At 41.5% G+C, this 18380-nt stretch overlaps 1 protein-coding gene across 3 annotated transcripts; it reads left to right on the forward strand.

Moving 5' to 3' along the window:
- Positions 1–3165: 3165 nt before the first annotated feature.
- ogt.1 (O-linked N-acetylglucosamine (GlcNAc) transferase, tandem duplicate 1) lies at positions 3166–17157 on the forward strand. Of its 3 annotated transcripts, none has more exons than XM_058396279.1 (22): positions 3166–3526; positions 6479–6659; positions 6951–7194; positions 7296–7364; positions 10558–10674; positions 10772–10851; positions 10955–11150; positions 11608–11748; positions 11855–11955; positions 12051–12204; positions 12427–12528; positions 12957–13136; positions 13291–13449; positions 13543–13632; positions 13741–13866; positions 13953–14123; positions 14219–14335; positions 14423–14587; positions 15121–15273; positions 15370–15622; positions 15790–15913; positions 16178–17157. In XM_058396279.1, exons 1-22 carry the CDS (start codon positions 3490–3492, stop codon positions 16356–16358), a joined length of 3141 nt encoding a protein of 1046 aa, XP_058252262.1. In that variant the 5' UTR covers positions 3166–3489; the 3' UTR covers positions 16359–17157. The 3 variants fall into 3 exon arrangements, with proteins under 3 accessions (XP_058252262.1, XP_058252263.1, XP_058252264.1); XM_058396280.1 differs by having other exon boundaries at positions 6509–6659; XM_058396281.1 differs by lacking the exons at positions 3166–3526; positions 6479–6659; positions 6951–7194; positions 7296–7364 and adding an exon at positions 7402–9507.
- Positions 17158–18380: the final 1223 nt, after the last annotated feature.

An 18380-nucleotide genomic window follows, 5' to 3' on the forward strand; every position in this document is an offset into this window, starting at 1 on the left:
CAGGATATGGTTTTAAATGATGGTAAATGTGCAGAAATGTGCTTCATGGGGTTTAAGATATTTGGCACTCAGTGGTTCATTGTTCCAGCTCTGGGTTGTCCAGACACTACATGTTTTTTTAAACACTCATGAACGTAAAATGCAATATAGAGAATTACATTCACTTATGACTTTCACATTCACTTTAAGTTCATTCACATCTAAATATCAGTTTTCAAGAGTAGACATATGTTCAGCACATATATCAGAATTGTAATTGGAAGCATATTGCATAAGGTGCACATACTATTCTTAGTGTGCCCATCTGTCCTCTTTTGCCCTCTGCTGGCTATTAGCACGACTCTAAGTACACTATATTGCCAAAAGTTTTGGAACACCCCTCCAAATCATTGAATTCAGGTGGTGTTTTTCAGGGGTTGGGCTTGGCCCCTTAGTTCTAGTGAAAGGAACTCTTAATGCTTCAGCATACACTATATTGCCAAAAGTATTCGCTCACCTGCCTTGACTCGCATATGAACTTAAGTGACATCCCATTCCTAATCCATTGGGTTCAATATGACGTCGGTCCACCCTTTGCAGCTATAACAGCTTCAACTCTTCTGGGAAGGCTGTCCACAAGGTTTAGGAGTGTGTTTATGGGAATTTTTGACCATTCTTCCAGAAGCGCATTTGTGAGGTCACACACTGATGTTGGACGAGAAGGCCTGGCTCTCAGTCTCCACTCTAATTCATCCCAAAGGTGTTCTATCGGGTTGAGGTCAGGAGGCCAGTCAAGTTCATCCACACCAGACTCTGTCATCCATGTCTTTATGGACCTTGCTTTGGTCACTGGTGCACAGTCATGTTGGAAGAGGAAGGGGCCAGCTCCAAACCGTTCCCACAAAGTTGGGAGCATGGAATTGTCCAAAATGTCTTGGTATGCTGAAGCATTCAGAGTTCCTTTCACTGGAACTAAGGGGCCAAGCCCAGCTCCTGAAAAACAGCCCCACACCATAATCCCCCTCCACCAAACATTACACTTGGCACAATGCAGTCAGACAAGTACCGTTCTCCTGGCAACCGCCAAACCCAGACTCGTCCATCAGATTGCCAGATGGAGAAGCACAATTCGTCACTCCAGAGAACGCGTCTCCACTGCTCTAGAGTCCAGTGGCGGCGTGCTTTACACCACTGCATCCGATACTTTGCATTGCACTTGGTGATGTATGGCTTGGATGCAGCTGCTCGGCCATGGAAACCCATTCCATGAAGCTCTCTGCGCACTGTTCTTGAGCTAATCTGAAGGCCACATGAAGTTTGGAGGTCTGTAGCGATTGACTCTGCAGAAATTTGGCGACCTCTTCGCACTATGCGCCTCAGCATCCGCTGACCCCGCTCCGTCAGTTTACGTGGCCTACCACTTCGTGGCTGAGTTGCTGTCGTTCCCAAACACTTCCACGTTCTTATAATACAGCTGACAGTTGACTGTGGAATATTTAGGAGCGAGGAAATTTCACGACTGGATTTGTTGCACAGGTGGCATCCTATCACAGTTCCACGCTGGAATTCACTGAGCTCCTGAGAGCGACCCATTCTTTCACAAATGTTTGTAAAAACAGTCTGCATGCCTAGGTGCTTGATTTTATACACCTGTGACCATGGAAGTGATTGGAACAACTGATTCTGATTATTTGGATGGGTGAGCGAATACTTTTGGCAATATAGTGTACCAAGACAATTTCATACTCCCAACTTTGTGGGAACAGTTTGGAGATGACCGCTTCCTGTTCCAACATGACTGCACACCAGTGCACAAAGCAAGGTTCATAAAGACATGGATGAGCGAGTTTGATGTGGAGGAACTTGACTGGCCTGCATAGAGTCCTGACCTGAATCCCACAGAACACCTTTGGGATGAATTAGTCCAACATCATTGCCTGACCTCACAAATGCGCTTCTAGAGGATTGGTCAAAAATTCCCATAAACACAAAACCTTGTGGAAAGCCTTCCCAGAAGAATTGAAGCTGTTATAGCTGCAAAGGGGGGGCCTTTAAATGTGCATGTAAAGGCCAGTTTTTACCTAGCTTGTAGTCTCTGTTCTACTTCATCCCAAAGGTGTTCTATTGGGTTGAGGTCAGGACTCTGTGCAGGCCAGTCAAGTTCCTGCACACCAAACTCCCTCATCCAAGTCTTTACGTTTACATTTCTGGCATTTGGCAGACGCTCTTATCCAGAGCGACATACAAAAGTGCTTTAAGTCTCTATCATTGAATACATTAACACTGCTTCAATAGGTCACAGACTTAGGATACCATTAGCCTAAAAGTTTTTCTTTTAAACATATAACAATACATAAACAGGGAAAGATAAGAGCTTCTTAATAAGGTCTATAAAGAGGTCTTTATGGACCTTGCCTTGTGCACTGGTGTGCAGTCATGTTAGAACATGCAGGGATCATCCCCAACTGCTCCCACAAAGTTGGGAGCACAAAATTGTGGCATGCTGAAGCATTAAGAGTTCCTTTCACTAGAACCAAGGGGCCGAACCCAACACCTGAAAAACAACACCTGAATAAATAAATAAACGGAGTATCTAAATCACTGATTTTACTGCAGCCTAATCTAGGTCTAAGACACCAACTCTGTGCCATTCACCTTTTTGACAGAACCCAGCAGACTAAATGACTGGAGCTGAAACTATAGCAACAAGGATGCTGAAGATAACTCGTATTTATGGGGGTATTCGTTGTCTCCACAGTTCAGAATATCTGAACAAATCACGAGTTGTTACGCGTCTATGCCTCTTTCTCTACTGCAAAACAACCTGGAAATCTACTGTGTTAATTAAACTGGTCTGGTTATGGTACACAAACTCAGCTCCTTAAATTTCACATGGAACCTTCTTGATTTGCCGCAGTGTTGTGCGCATTGATACAACGGTACTCTAAAGCACGACTTTTGTCCGTTGTCTCTGCCGCCCTATACCCAATATATTTCCTTTTGTAACTTAAAACTCAATTTGTCCTTTTGCAACCTTACGCAATTCACCATAAACAGAGCATGCTGTTTTTTTTTTATAACTATAGAAATATCTTACTTTTGCTCCTACGTATCCTTTTAATCGGTTAGATATGGACCTAGTTTTTTTTTTTTTTTATAACACAAGTAGTCCCGCCCTCTTCCGCCATTTTGTTACAGATCATTATTAGCAGAATAAGTGTTGTGGTTAAAAAAAAGATCTAGAACAATCGATTTTTTACAAATCCTGCAGTTATATTTCAACCTGGATAGAGTCGGGGTAGCTAACTAGCTAAAGAAGGAAAGAAGAGGATGGTTTAACGTTACAGCATATTGACAGTGTTATATATTTTGATGCTGTACCTGCTCTTTTAATGTTGCTGAATTGAACAGGCTTCACTCGCAGCAGTCGAAGTTGTATTTATTAGAACTAGTCGCTTATTTATTGTCACACTGAAGACCAGTCTGCAAGAGCCGAAGACAGGAGGAGAGATGGCGAGCTCGGTGGGAAACGTGGCCGACAGCACAGGTAAACTGGACAAGATCATTTATTTTTAACAGAACGTAGTAAATACATTTCATCTCTCCTGATTTAACCGACTAATGCTTCATACATAAAGCCCACTATAGTCTGAGTCCAGCAGATGATACAGCATTTTTTTCTGGATATGTTATTATTTTATTATTTATTATGAACGCGGTTAAATCCGGTTTATTGTTGACGTCACGTGCCCCAGATTGCACGTGCCCGGTTACGCACGAGCTAACCTGCATGTTAACTCTTATTGTTATAAAAAGTAGGAGTGATTAATAAATAGTATGAATAATATACTCTTAGACAACGTTACCCCTCTCTCCATGACAGGTTTATGGAATAGCGAGCATTGGAAACAGGTTTAAGATTTAACTGTGTACCTGGTGTTGTGAGTAATTTTGTGAAGAAATGTACATTTAGCGTTTTAGAGTTTTCAGTGTTAAAGCGCTCATGTTTTCTGACCCAGGCGTGTCCCTAGTACAGAGGACTGTGTGCTTTTTCTGTAAACTACATTTTTTCTGTCTGATTTAACTTCAAAATAGGGAAAAAACGCCTGGTATGGGAACGACTATTTACAGCAGCTATAACGTAAGTGATAACAGGAACTAACTTGTTTCATGGACGGTCCAAACCAGGCCTGGATAAAATGTGCAGACGTAGAGTATATTAGGAAATATAAAATGATCCTGTTGAGTATTTTAGATTTGTATCCATGATCACAATCGTAATGAAGTGCTATTCTGTGATGGTATTTAAGAAAATGCTTTTTATTAATGGACATGCACTGATCAGGCATAACATTTTGATCACTGAGAGGTGAAGTGAATAGCACTGATTATCTCCTCATCATGGCCCCTGTTAGTGGGTGGGATATATTAGACAGCAAGTGAACATTTTGGCCTCAAGGTTGATGTTAGATGCAGGAAAATGGGCAAGCGTAAGGATTTGAGCGAGTTTGATGAAAGGCCAAATTGTGATGGCTAGACGACTGGATCAGAGCATCTCCAAAACTGCAGCTCTTGTGGGGTGTTCCTGGTCTGCAGTGGTCAGTATCTATCAAAAGTGGTCCGGCGACAGGGTCATGGACGTCCAAGGCTCATTGATGCACGTGGGGAGCGAAGGCTGGGCCATGTGATCCCATCCAACAGACGAGCTACTGTTGCTGAAATTGCTGCAGAAGTTAATGCTGGTTCTGATAGAAAGGTGTCACACTGCATCACAGTTTGTTGCGTATGGGGCTGCATAGCCACAGGTCAGTCAGGGTGACGACGCTGGCTCCTGTGTACCACTGAAAGTGCCATCAATGGACACATGAACATCAGAACTGTACCACAGAGTAATGAAGAAGGTGGCCTGGTCTGATGAATCACGTTTTCTTTTACATCACGTGGATGGCCAGATTACGTCGCTTACCTGGGGAACACATGGCATCAGGATGCACTATGGGAAGAAGGCAAGTCAGCGTAGACAGTGTCATGTATTGGGCAGTGTTCTGCTGGGAAACCTTGGGTCCTGCCATCCATGTGGATGTTATTTTGACACCTCCCTAATCATTGTTGCAGACCATATACACCCTTTCATTGAAACTGTATTCCCTGATGGCTGTGGCCTCTTTCAGCAGGATAATGCACCATGCCACAAAGCAAAAATGGTTCAGGAATGGTTTGATGAGCACAACAACCAGTTTGAGGTATTGACTTGGCCTCCAAATTCCCCAGATCTCCAATCGAGCATCTGTGACAAACAAGTCCGATCCATGGAGGCCCCACCTCACAACTCAGAGGACTTAAAGGATCTAGGCACCAGATACCACAGCACACCTTCAGGGATCTAGTGGAGTCCATGGCGCGACGGGTCAGGGCTGTTTTGGCAGCAAAAGGGGGACCAACACAATATTAGGCAGGTGGCCATAATGGTATGCCTGATCGCTGTATGCATGTGTTGTCAAGCATTTTAGCTGCACAGAAGGCAAGCACTTTTATGATCATGATAGGAATGGACAAAGTGAAAGGGCATTAAAAAGTGAGTCATCGGTAAACGGTCACTCCCAACAAGCAAATCATTCCCACTTGACGTGCCCTATCCACAGACCTCTGTGTTTGCAGGATAATTCAGCTTTTCACTTCTGGTCACTGTTATTATTATTCGTCACATTTTATTTTAGTCAAAATGAAAGTATTAAACCTGTGGAGCAAGCAAGCTAACAAGCTGTATTTCTAACATCACAGAAGTTCTCTGAATTTTTTGCGTGATTATTATCCCTAAGTGGCCGAGCTTTGAATGAAACATGGCATTAAAACACATCTTATTCCCTACAGCTGCAGAAAGCTTTAACATAGGTGTGTGGACGGACGCAAATGCAAGAGCACACAGAACCTTAATGTATATTTGTTTTTCTTTGTTTTCCCCAGCTGGGTATAGTGGAGTTGATTATTGACCGTAAACTCTCTCTAATGTTAATGAAGTAATGTTTCTTTTTCTCGTCAACTTCATTCTCATACCACCCCCACCCCCCCGCAACCTGTATCTCTTTTTATTTAAAGGATGAGTTCAGTATTATATACAGTTAATTGTATATTTGGTAGTTGCCCTGATGTGATGGATGTGCAAACTCTTACATATGAGCAAGTAATAGAATAGCAATATATGTCTGAATTCATCCTTTAAATCTTTTCCTATTTTTTTTATCTTATTTTTCATCTTTTGTGAATGAGTTTCTCAGAATAATTTTTTAATACAAACAATAATTTGTCTAAAGTTACTCAAACTTTACTACCAGAGAGACTCAGTCATTATTAGCATGTTTTTGATGTGATGCTCCTATATTTCATAAGCATGGTAGTTATTTGTCATCTCTGTTCTTATCATTTTATTTTTGCCTCATTTCCATTATTGCTAACATCTTGTTTTCCCCCCTCCTCCTTTCGGGTTGTGTTGGTGCAACAGAACCAACAAAACATATGCTTTCCTTCCAAGGGTTGGCTGAGCTGGCACACCGCGAGTATCAGTCAGGCGATTTTGAGGCAGCAGAGCGCCACTGCATGCAGCTGTGGAGGCAAGAGCCAGACAATACCGGTGTTCTGCTGCTGCTTTCTTCCATCCACTTCCAGTGCCGCAGACTCGACAGGTAAGACTCTTTAGGTTTCCTTTTCATTGGCTTCCATAGGCACAGCCTTCTGCAGCATTTTCCAACTGTTCTCTAAATTAAAAGGGACCTTGCAACATGTTCCCGTGAATACAAGACGTTATTTAGCCACGCTAACACTACAGGGCAGCATGCATTTTGAAAAGATGGGTGGGTGAATCCTTAGTTGTAGTGGTGCTCTCAGTTTGCTCTGTTGGATCTTTTATTCTGAAGCGTGACACATTTGTAACATGTGGTGATCGGTTTATTTTTTGCTTTTGTTCTGTAATGCAGGTCTGCTCACTTCAGCACTCTGGCCATCAAGCAGAATCCCATGCTTGCTGAGGCCTACTCCAACCTGGGCAATGTGTTTAAGGAGCGTGGTCAGCTGCAGGAGGCGATTGAGCATTATCGTCATGCGCTGCGCCTCAAGCCGGACTTCATCGATGGATATATCAACCTGGCAGCGGCTCTGGTTGCAGCAGGAGACATGGAAGGTGCTGTGCAGGCTTATGTATCTGCTCTCCAGTACAACCCGGTAAGGAATTGCAAAGCATATGTTGGCCAAATGAATCATTGTAATCATTTCTATAGTTGAAAATAAATAAATAATTTTTGTTTTTTTAATTATTGTTGCAGGATCTGTATTGTGTTCGCAGCGATTTGGGCAACCTTCTTAAAGCTCTTGGGCGTTTGGAAGAGGCAAAGGTCTGTTTTGACTAGTCAGCGTGTGCATGGTGTCCAGTGTGTTTTTTTTGTTTGTTTGTTTGTTTGTTTGTTTTGTTTGTTCAGTTTTCTTTGCTTTTCCTTTAGATATTAGTCAATTTGGAGTTCCTTCATAACTCTTTTTTTTAATGCTGTGCTTTGGGAGTGAGTGCTACCCTGACCCAGTGCTGACCCCAAACAAACACTAAGACCTTCTGCTTTCTAGACATGTGGTGCTTTCTATTCTTTTCTTCTTCTTACCTTTACACATGTCCTTCACGTCAGCCCCATGCCAGCACTCACTCTGCTGTTCAGCAGACCTGGCAGCACAGCTAGTGTCACTGGTTCTGAAGGGCAACAATGCTCTCAGTGCACCTACCAGTACCATACCATCAGGCTGCTCTTATGTAAGACCTGAAACACCAGCCACTCTCACTATAGTCACAGGGAACTCTTTAGTGCCTTTTTTTTTCAATTATTTTTTCCCCTCAAGTTTTTTTTCCTTATGTTACATGATGACAAGCTTAAAGTACATAGATTTCTCCATTGCTGTCCTGCTGCCCTCTCTCACTCCTTCTGCTTTGCCTTCTTTAAACTCTGTGCTTCCTTCTGATCTACTTTCACAGTCAGCACCCCTTCAAACAGGAAGAAAGGCTGGGTCCATTTGTCTTTTACTAAATGGGAATCCTTAAACAGACATTGATGTTCTGGCCTGCTTTTTTCTTTAGTGTTTTGGAGGGATTATGCTGGCTCGGTCTTGAACAAAACAATGGATTTGATATGAAGTTAGTGATATTTGCTATGCTGGAAATAAGATGGCTTCTAACCCAATTCTATTTTTAATGAATTTTGTCAAATGAATCAGTTATTATTTACACCACTTTGCTAGCGCCCATTTTGGACGACGTTGCCGGTTTTCTACCCACAAAGAAAAAGGCCTTACTTGCCCCTAACTAGACCACTGTGTTGTGGATTAATTGTGGATTTGTGGGAGATTAAAGCTGCAGAGAAAGTTCTCTGAGTGTCAGTTAGAAGCCCTCTTATTTGTTGCCCCAGGGGGAGGAGTGGGGAAGAGCACCAGGGTTCCAGCACCCCTCCATGTCAGCTCTGTCGCTCCGACCCCCCGCGCGCTCGCTCAGGGCCCGTGGAGTGTGCGCGCTCAGAGCTGCTTGCCTGACCCTCCAGCCAAGCTTACTGATACCCTTTAAGGGCTCCACAGTGTTTATGTGAATAACCAGGCTATTGTATATTCTCCATGTTAAAAAGTGAATACCCCTGTTATGTCTTTCCTTTTTCACCTAGTCAGTAGCACCTGGGAGGTTTAGGTGGTATTATACCGTGTTGACACTGTGATGTTAGCCCTGGGCTGTATCAGGCAGGCAGCTCCATATCTGCACTCCACTGCAAGCGTCAGATGCGATGATAGAGAGAAAGAATTACACGCGCAGCACAAGCATTGACCTCTTTATTTCAGAGCTCTGGATGCTTCTAGATACAAGTCATTAAACCACAGACTTTTTTCTTTACCCATTGGGCAGGATTCAAGAAGGCAGGACAGGATAAAGCAAGCAATGTATTAAACCATGTAAGAGTAAAAAAAGTAACGAAAATGATGGAAGGAATGATTTTTTTCACTTTTGTGTTTCCATTAATGCCATGATTGATATTATTCCTAAGGACATGTTTTCAGTTCATTTGGGGAAGATCAAGCCAGTTAGCCTCCCTCCTTTTACTTCCCTTTAAACAGGATGAATAAACATTCTGAATGAAATGTAACACAAAGCCTTTCTTCTCTCCCATCCCTTCATGAGCATTTTATCACTTTAAAAGTTGAATTGCTTTTGATTGCATGATTGAAATTTGAGTAAAATATTTTATTCCTTTTTTTTTTTTATCCTTTTGTTTCTGGATTTTTATATCCATACAAAACGAATATATTGATTGTCAACCTTTACTAATGCTCTTGTTTTCTTATTTTGTCTCTTTTGGTTTCTTCCACCACTGATATTGTTATTTAGAAGGTTTCAGGTGGGTGCTACTATTCCTGCGTAGGTGCGGTCCGATGGAAAGGAACACTAGGGCAGCATCAGTCCTCTCCTCTTCTTCCAGCTGCGGCCGCTACCCCCAGACAAAGTCCAAAAATATGGTAACGGGTTTGTAACTGCCAGCAAAAAAAAAAAAAAAAACTTAATTCCTGCGTTCTTCTGTCTTGTGGTTACCTTTGAAGAACAACAAGAAAGCAGAGAAAAAAGTAATTGACAAAAATGTAGCTTAAGTAAAAACCTCTAAGTACAACTTAACATCGCCCAACACAGTAATTAAAAGAAATATGAATTGGATGCAGTAAGCAAACAAAAACACAGTAAGAACCCTCTAACTCTTACTTGTTAATAATTTTTTTCCTGTTGCTTTGGTTTATCATTTTGTTTTTCCTCTTGATTTGGAGATGCAGCGTTCTGCTGAGCCGATGATGCGCTGTGAGTCTGCAGCGACGCATGGGTTGCGCAGCGAAAAAGCGCCCTCTATTGCGATTCTAAAGCGCCGGCGCGCAACATTTGCTCCCCTTTCCCCCTTTGGGTTGGATCCTGAGTGTGTCAGTCTGGTGATCTCAGGTGTACCTGGGGCTTTAGGTCTGTGCTCTGAGCCGGCATTAGCGCAGCGAAAGTGCGGCAATACAGCGCGACCACGGCGTGGCACAACACCCGTGTGGCTTTTTTTGCGCCTGCATTACAGGGACCTTCACCTACACTCTGCACAGGCATCTAAGGTTGTGAGTACAGTCAGGCTAAATCTGTCAGGGCTTTGGTTTTTGTATGAAATTGTTTTTCATGTGTAACCTTTGCCTTAGTCACATTATATGGAATCTCATTTTCTGCATATTTAAGCGTGTCTCATACAATTTCCTCCAGTGATGACACCATAACTGAAAAATGTCAGTCAGGGTGAAGGTGCTGGTCAGATTTGCGCAGCGCAGGAAAAAGCGTGCAGCTTAGCGCGGCAGTATGATGCGCATGCGAGCCCACGCTGTAGACTCACTTTTTGCTTTACGGAGTACGGACTCTAACTCTGGTTTTCTCTACCTTTTTTTCTTCCTTTTTATTCAATTTCTTTTTTTTCAACCCCCACTATCTCCTCTATCTGCTCTGTTACTCCTCTCTCTCCCACTTTTTCTGTTTTCATGGTTAACCTAATTAAGGCTTGCTACCTCAAGGCAATTGAGACTCAGCCAAACTTTGCCGTGGCATGGAGTAACCTGGGTTGCGTGTTCAATGCTCAGGGAGAGATCTGGCTGGCCATTCATCATTTTGAGAAGGTAAGTGTGCTTCCCGGAAATATCTGCATGTTGGTCACTTAAAATAACTTTAATTAGGTGTAGATGAAAAAGTAATTGTTGGTGTTTGCTTTTATAGGCAGTAACCTTGGATCCAAATTTTTTGGATGCTTACATAAACTTGGGCAACGTGCTTAAAGAAGCCCGTATCTTTGACAGGTAAACTTTCATTTTTTTTTTACACTGTTACTGTTACACTGTAGAACCATTCAATTATTACTGCAGATTAACTAAAAAAATTGTGCAATGTTGTTCCTTACAGAGCTGTTGCTGGTTATCTGCGAGCCCTCAGTCTGAGCCCCAACCATGCTGTAGTCCATGGGAACTTGGCCTGCGTGTACTACGAGCAGGGACTGATAGATTTGGCCATTGACACCTATCGACGTGCTATTGAGCTGCAGCCTCACTTCCCTGATGCTTACTGCAATCTTGCCAATGCTCTTAAGGAAAAAGGCAATGTAAGGAACCCTTTTCTTTGTACAGTCCCACATTCAGTTTTTTTGTGTTTTATATGCTGTCTTCAAAAAGTATTGCTTTTGCAGAGGTAGACAGAAGCAGGTAAGTTTCTCTATAAAGTTTTAACATCCACTCCACTGCATTTTATAATTGCACAATGCTAAACCCACCTTCAGAAAAGTGTGCATCAAGAGCACAAGAGCAAAATTAGAACAGTATCAAACAGTTTCTGTGCCTCAGGTTATAGAGATATACTTATGACTGTGGCTTATATGCAGAACCAGACTGCACAAGGTTAATATAACTGTTACCCTCAAAAACAGCAGTACCAATGGTGACTGGTACGTTAGCATAGTGAATAAATTAAATAGGAATGTCTTGGAATATTAGACAATGCATCACAGTGAATAATTAAAATTTTCTATGTTATGTATAAGACTAATCTGTCTGCATCATTAGGTGTCAGAGGCAGAGGAATGTTACAACACAGCACTGCGTCTTTGCCCCACACATGCTGACTCGCTCAATAACCTGGCCAACATCAAGCGGGAGCAAGGCAATATTGAAGATGCTGTCCAGCTGTACAGGAAAGCTCTTGAGGTTGGAGTTCTATAAGTATTCCCTTATCACATCCTGTCTGTAGCTCTACATACACCCATGACCCATTTTCCTGAAGCATATTCAAGTCTGTGTGTGTGTTGAACAGGTGTTCCCAGAGTTTGCTGCAGCCCACTCCAACCTTGCCAGCGTCCTTCAACAGCAGGGCAAACTGCAAGAAGCCCTCATGCATTACAAAGAAGCTATCAGGCATGCTGTTATTTCTGCTCATTAATTTAAATTCTGTTTTATTCATGCCGTGTGCAGAGATTTTAAGCATGTTATTTCACTATAAATGGCTACAGGATAAGCCCCACCTTCGCTGATGCTTACTCCAACATGGGAAACACACTAAAAGAGATGCAGGATGTGCAGGGGGCGCTGCAGTGCTACACACGTGCTATTCAGATCAACCCTGCATTTGCAGATGCTCACAGCAACTTGGCCTCAATACACAAGGTAATTTCCGGATACTGACTGAAAAAACCCAGTTGCTGTATATTATGTTACACATGTTTTACTGTATATTATTATTTATTAACATAAATAGTTCACATGTAAGTGTTGAAGTATATACCAATATACTCTGTGACATGTGATTAAACAATTAAACAATGTGACATGTGATTAAACAATTAAATAAATGCCAGTTTGATTATATCTGGGCACTTTGACCTGCAGGACTCTGGGAATATTCCAGAAGCTATTGCATCTTATCGCACTGCATTGAAGCTCAAACCTGACTTCCCGGATGCTTACTGCAATCTTGCTCACTGCCTACAGGTATGCGTATTAAATATCAGCCCCTTTTAGTCCTGGTGCTATTTCATGCACAGTTGATTTCAGTAGGCAGTATTAAATTGGTGTTGCCTGCTGGGTAAATCTAACTACAGTAACTGACTATTCCTAAAACTGCAGCTGATTAAGAAATCTAAAGATCATATTTTAAGTGTGGTTCTGAGACTGTGTATTTCGAGTACTTGTTAGGAAGTACCAATGATTACTTGTAGCCAGTAAAGTGCTGTTCTGGCCATCCCTAGAAAAGACTGATTGCATTTATTTTTTTCTGTGAAACTTGGATATAATTTTGATCTAACTGAGTGTTGTAGGATCCAAAACAGGATAAAAATGTTATTTAATCTTTAAGCGTTAGTTTTGATGCTTACAGTTACTGATTATTGTCATGAGGTTATAAATGATGTTCTTTTCAGATTGTATGTGACTGGACCGATTACGATGAGCGCATGAAGAAGTTAGTTAGCATTGTGGCTGACCAGTTGGAAAAGAACCGTCTTCCTTCAGTTCATCCTCATCACAGCATGTTGTATCCTCTTTCCCATGGCTTCCGTAAAGCCATCGCTGAGAGGCATGGCAACCTCTGCTTGGATAAGGTAAGTAGTCAGACCACACTTTTATAGAGTCTAAAATACGTTGCCTTGTTTTATAACATAACTTCTCTGTCTGAAACCTAAAACCATGGAGAGAAATGCATGAATAATACTTAATCAAATTACGTGACTCCCATAAAATGACTCTGCCTTTTAGATCAATGCTCTTCATAAACCTGCCTATGAGCATCCTAAGGACTTGAAAGCAAGTGGAGGGCGTTTGCGTATTGCCTATGTTAGCTCGGACTTTGGCAACCACCCCACCTCCCATCTCATGCAATCCATTCCTGGCATGCATAACTCTGAGAAGTTTGAGGTATGTTTATTAACTTCAGTGTTTGTTTTTTTAGGAGATGTCAATGTGTATTTGTGGTCATTATGGGTTAACCTGGTTCAATTCTATTTCCAGGTGTTCTGCTATGCCCTCAGTCCTGATGATGGCACTAACTTCAGAGTAAAAGTAATGGCCGAGGCTCATCACTTCACTGATCTTTCCCAGGTCAGAATGTGCAATAATAAATAAATCAGATTTGAATAGCTTTGGTCTTGTTTTCCATTCTGATAAAGTTGCTCACATTCCTGTGTTATTGTATATCTTTTGAATCAGATTCCCTGCAATGGCAAAGCTGCAGACAGAATCCACCAAGATGGAATTCACATCCTAGTTAATATGAATGGCTATACCAAGGGAGCCCGTAATGAGCTGTTTGCCTTGCGCCCAGCTCCCATTCAGGTAAAAAATAACTGGTATGAATAATTTGCATATGCATCATTGTATGTATTTAAAGATTTTGATGAATAAAAGGGGTTTCTCATCAGGTAATGTGGCTTGGCTACCCGGGCACCAGTGGAGCTCCCTTTATGGACTACATCGTTGCCGATAAGGAGACGTCTCCAGTTGAGCTGGCTGAGCAGTATTCTGAGAAGATGGCCTACATGCCTAATACTTTCTTTATTGGGGATCATGCTAACATGTTTCCACACCTGAAGGCAAGTGAAATTCTATGGATTACTTTAACTGCTATGATACTGTTCTTCCTTGGGCAAAGAGAACATTTTTGAGCATTTGTGTTTATGCTTTTCAGAAAAAGGCTGTGATTGACTTTAAGTCCAATGGACACATTTTTGACAATCGCATCATACTGAATGGAATTGATCTTAAAGTCTTTTTAGACAGCCTACCTGATGTCAAGGTCATCAAAGTAAGTGAGAAACCTCTAGAACTCTTCACACTTTGTTCCTTATTACCTTTTAAGGTGACACCATTAATGATGTGAGATTTTTTCTAGATGGAGTGTGATAGCCAGGAGTCCACAGATAGTAACGGAGCCCTCTCCATGCCAGTCATCCCAATGAACTCAGCTGCTGAGGCCATTATAAACATGGTTAATCAAGGCCAGATCCAAGTCACCATCAACAGTTTCACAGTCAGCAATGGCTTAGCTACCACTCAGGTACTTTCTAATAAATGTCTGCACTTCAAACACAGTAAATACAGGAAACCCTACTACCTTAGCTATTGTCAATTCAAACAGGAACTTTATAAAAGATAGCTCACACTGAACATTAGGGTTGACTGAAAGCTTCCTGAAACTTCAGGCTACTTCAGGGAATATTGATTTCATTACATGTTTTTAGTTTCATCTAGCGAGCTAAAATAAGTGCTATATCACTACATTGAGGACAAAAGCCTGGTTGCTATGACCAAAATTTTCTTACTCCTCCCCTGTTTCATTAAGAGAGACAAATACTGCTAATATTTTGAAATTATTATTTTAACCAATATTTAATTACATCCCTTCACATTAGTTGGTTGTGAGTGTGTAGTTAGAAGTCTAGCTCATTTTTCTCTGCTCACCTGTCATTTACATTGCTAGTACTCCTGCTAGTAATCTAACTACTGTTAGTAGTCTGTATACTACTTAAGGAGCACATGATATCTGAAAATCTGTTTCACAGAAAGGTCTTTTTTTTCTTCTCCCAAAAGATCAATAACAAGGCTGCCACAGGAGAAGAGGTTCCTAGAACAATTGTGGTGACCACTCGCTCTCAGTATGGCCTACCTGAGGACTCCATTGTCTACTGTAACTTCAACCAACTCTACAAGATTGACCCTCCGACTCTGCAGATGTGGGCTAATGTAAGCACAGCCAAGCCAAGAGTTCTTGAGACCTTCATTCTTTTGTGTGTTACTAGTAGAACAAAAGTAGGCATTCCTTCTCTTTCTTATTTCCAGATTCTGAAACGTGTGCCAAACAGCGTTCTCTGGTTGTTGCGCTTCCCTGCTGTGGGTGAGCCCAACATCCAGCAGTATGCCCAGAACATGGGCCTGCCTGCCAACCGCATCATCTTCTCCCCTGTTGCCCCTAAAGAGGAGCATGTAAGGCGTGGCCAGCTGGCTGATGTCTGCCTTGACACGCCTCTCTGCAATGGCCACACTACTGGCATGGATGTGCTCTGGGCTGGCACGCCAATGGTCACAATGCCAGGTCTGTGTAATGTATATTTACAACAAACACAAGAGGTTGAGATCAGAGAAAACTGTTTAAAAAATATCCCCAAATATAATTTGGAAATACATGCAACTGCATTGTAAATTGTTTTTTTTTTTTTAATTATTCTCACCATTTCCTGTTTCTCTGTTTGATGCATTTAGGTGAGACACTTGCTTCCCGTGTGGCTGCCTCTCAGCTGACTTGCCTTGGCTGCCCTGAGCTCATTGCACAGGGTCGTCAGGAGTATGAAGATGTGGCCGTTAAGCTCGGCACAGACATGGAGTTGTAAGTCAACTTCACCAACTACTAAATTATCTTGTATTTATTTTTTTTAAATATCCTCACTACCATTTTATATATATATATATATCTGTTTTTATCTGTAATATTTGTTTGTTTTTATCACAGACCATCAAAATATCTCAGAAAATCAGTTTGATGATATGAATAATAATTCTTTAATTCCTAGCCAGTTTCTGTTTGCTCATTTATTACCTAGAGAAAATTTGCAGCACAATTAAAACACCGGTCTTTTGTTTTCTCCTGCAGTTTGAAGAAGGTTCGATCCAGAGTGTGGAAACAGCGTATCTGCAGCCCGCTTTTCAACACCAAGCAGTACACCGTAGAACTAGAGCGCATGTACCTGCAGATGTGGGAGCACCATGCAACAGGTGCCAAACCTGAACACCTGTTGAAGATGCAGCTGCTTGACAGCAGTGAAAGCGCCTGAGCTGCCCCTTTTCCCTCCACAAGTTACCAAATACCCACGCTTCTTCATTTTTATCAGTGTCAGAGACTCCATAGAGCCTGCTGTTGAGCACCATCACTATGATCTGACCCTTTAGCCACAGATTTAATTTCTTGGAGCCAGCGAGGAGAGCGTGATGATGGAAACTCCTTCACTGAGACTCCTTTCCCCAAGAAATCCCACACGCATTGGCTTCATTTCCGCTGCTTCTCTCTTCTGCTTGGGTGTGAACTTTTGAAGACAGAGCAATCTTATGTCAAATTATGACCTTCGTGTCTTTAGATGAAGGGTTTTTTTCTTTTTCTTATGTGCCACAGGGACACTTTGGTATGTTGCTAAAATTAATGATGGCTTTAACATGCTAACGTGAATGTTTGCCTTTTTAGTTAGCAGATATATTTCTTTATGAATTTTAGTCTGTTCTTCATAACCTGGAATAGATAAGTGAATTATGATTCTCCATTTCTTTTCTTTTTTTTTTCCTTCATGTTAGAAATATTTTCAGTTTTATCTTTTCATGAGACATTCCTAGAATGTCCATGGAGAAGCTAGAATGAAGACCTTCTCACTGCAGATCTGATAATAGCCTGCAGACTACCCATAAAGTTCATCCTAAATGCTAATTTCTTTTATTATTTTTACCAGAAAGGTTCGAGGTAAGTATTTAAGTCAGTCATTTTGTACAGTCTTCCGATCAGTCATTTTATTTATGCTCTGTCAGTGAAACAGCAAGGCTCTTACATAAGCTGAAATAATAAAGAAATGTGGCAAACTCTCCGAATTTGTTTCAAAAACTGCCCTGTTAATGTTATCCAGTAGTCCTCGTGCATGTTATGAATCTTGCTATGGCAGCATTGAGTTTGGTGTCAAATGTCAAATGACCCCCCCCCCAAAAAAAAAAAAAAAGATAAGTGAGCTTGTTAAAAAGCTGATCTTGTCAATAGGGAACATCAAACGTATGTACATGATAAGCAAATCTTATTTTGTTAAAAAGAAATTACTCAACACCTCTGTGGATAAGTTTCATTTACCAACAGAACTTTTATTTTTGTATTCCAGATTAAATTAATAGTAATTTCTACAGCATCTTCGCTTACATCATGAGTGATGTACTATGGCTAAATTATTAGTTCACCTATTTCATCTTTGTCACAACTGTCAAGCCAGCGGCTATTGTAATGGTGAAAGTGTGAATATGCAACAAACACCCATAACATTAAATATATATATTACTGTATAAGTACCCCCTTGTGCCACCAAAACCGTTCTGACCCTATGAGGGCAAGGACTACACAAGACCTCTGGAAGTGTGTTGTGGTATCTGGCACCAAGTAGTAGTAGATCCTTCCAAGTCTGCACCTACACACTGGCAAGACATCCAGGAGAACTCCTATACAGTGTTTTTTCCTGGCTAGGAATGTTTGAGTAGTGATTATGCTTTCCTTTTCTAGTTAATAAAACATGGAACGGCTATGAAGTCTTTTCCGAATTGGACAGTTATTGGTCATGTAAAACTGTTAAAACTGTAATTTTCATGTAAACCAAGATAAGTTAATTGCTTAGTTGTTGGTGTGGAAGCACATTAATGCTCACACCTCTATGGTACAATGAAATTATACCAATGGTCAGGCACAGCCATGAAGCAGAGTTGGGTGATGGAACCAAATGAGAAATGGCAAAACCGGGATTAGTGGAAGTTTCTGCCTGAGAGCCTGCTAGAGAGCTACACATTCATCACAAATTCAGAACTACCATAACAATCCTGCAAAATGAACATATTTTACAATTAGTGTGAATATGCAGGGGTTTGTGGTTTAAAGAGAAATGTGGGATATCTGGTTGTTACTGAAGGGGGATGTGGTAGCTCAGTGGTTAAGGTGATGGACTACTTATTGGAAGGCTGTGAATTTGACTCCTGGGATCACCAAGCTACCGCTGCCAGGACTCTGACCAATGGTCTCAATTGTATGAATGTAAGTTGCTCTGGTTAAGGGTGTCTGTCAA

The sequence above is a fragment of the Hemibagrus wyckioides genome, linkage group LG08 (genome assembly GCF_019097595.1).
Source record: "Hemibagrus wyckioides isolate EC202008001 linkage group LG08, SWU_Hwy_1.0, whole genome shotgun sequence".
In the NCBI taxonomy this organism is placed as follows: domain Eukaryota; kingdom Metazoa; phylum Chordata; class Actinopteri; order Siluriformes; family Bagridae; genus Hemibagrus; species Hemibagrus wyckioides.

What these genes read in the sequence shown, in the direction of transcription:
- ogt.1 (XM_058396279.1), top strand. Translation starts at nt 3,490, where the DNA reads ATGGCGAGCTCGGTGGGAAACGTGGCCGACAGCACAG. An exon ending in ACATGTTTCCACACCTGAAG is followed by an intron (nt 14,124 to 14,218) that starts GCAAGTGAAATT and finishes TATGCTTTTCAG; the next exon opens with AAAAAGGCTGTGATTGACTT. An exon ending in CTCGGCACAGACATGGAGTT is followed by an intron (nt 15,914 to 16,177) that starts GTAAGTCAACTT and finishes TTTCTCCTGCAG; the next exon opens with TTTGAAGAAGGTTCGATCCA.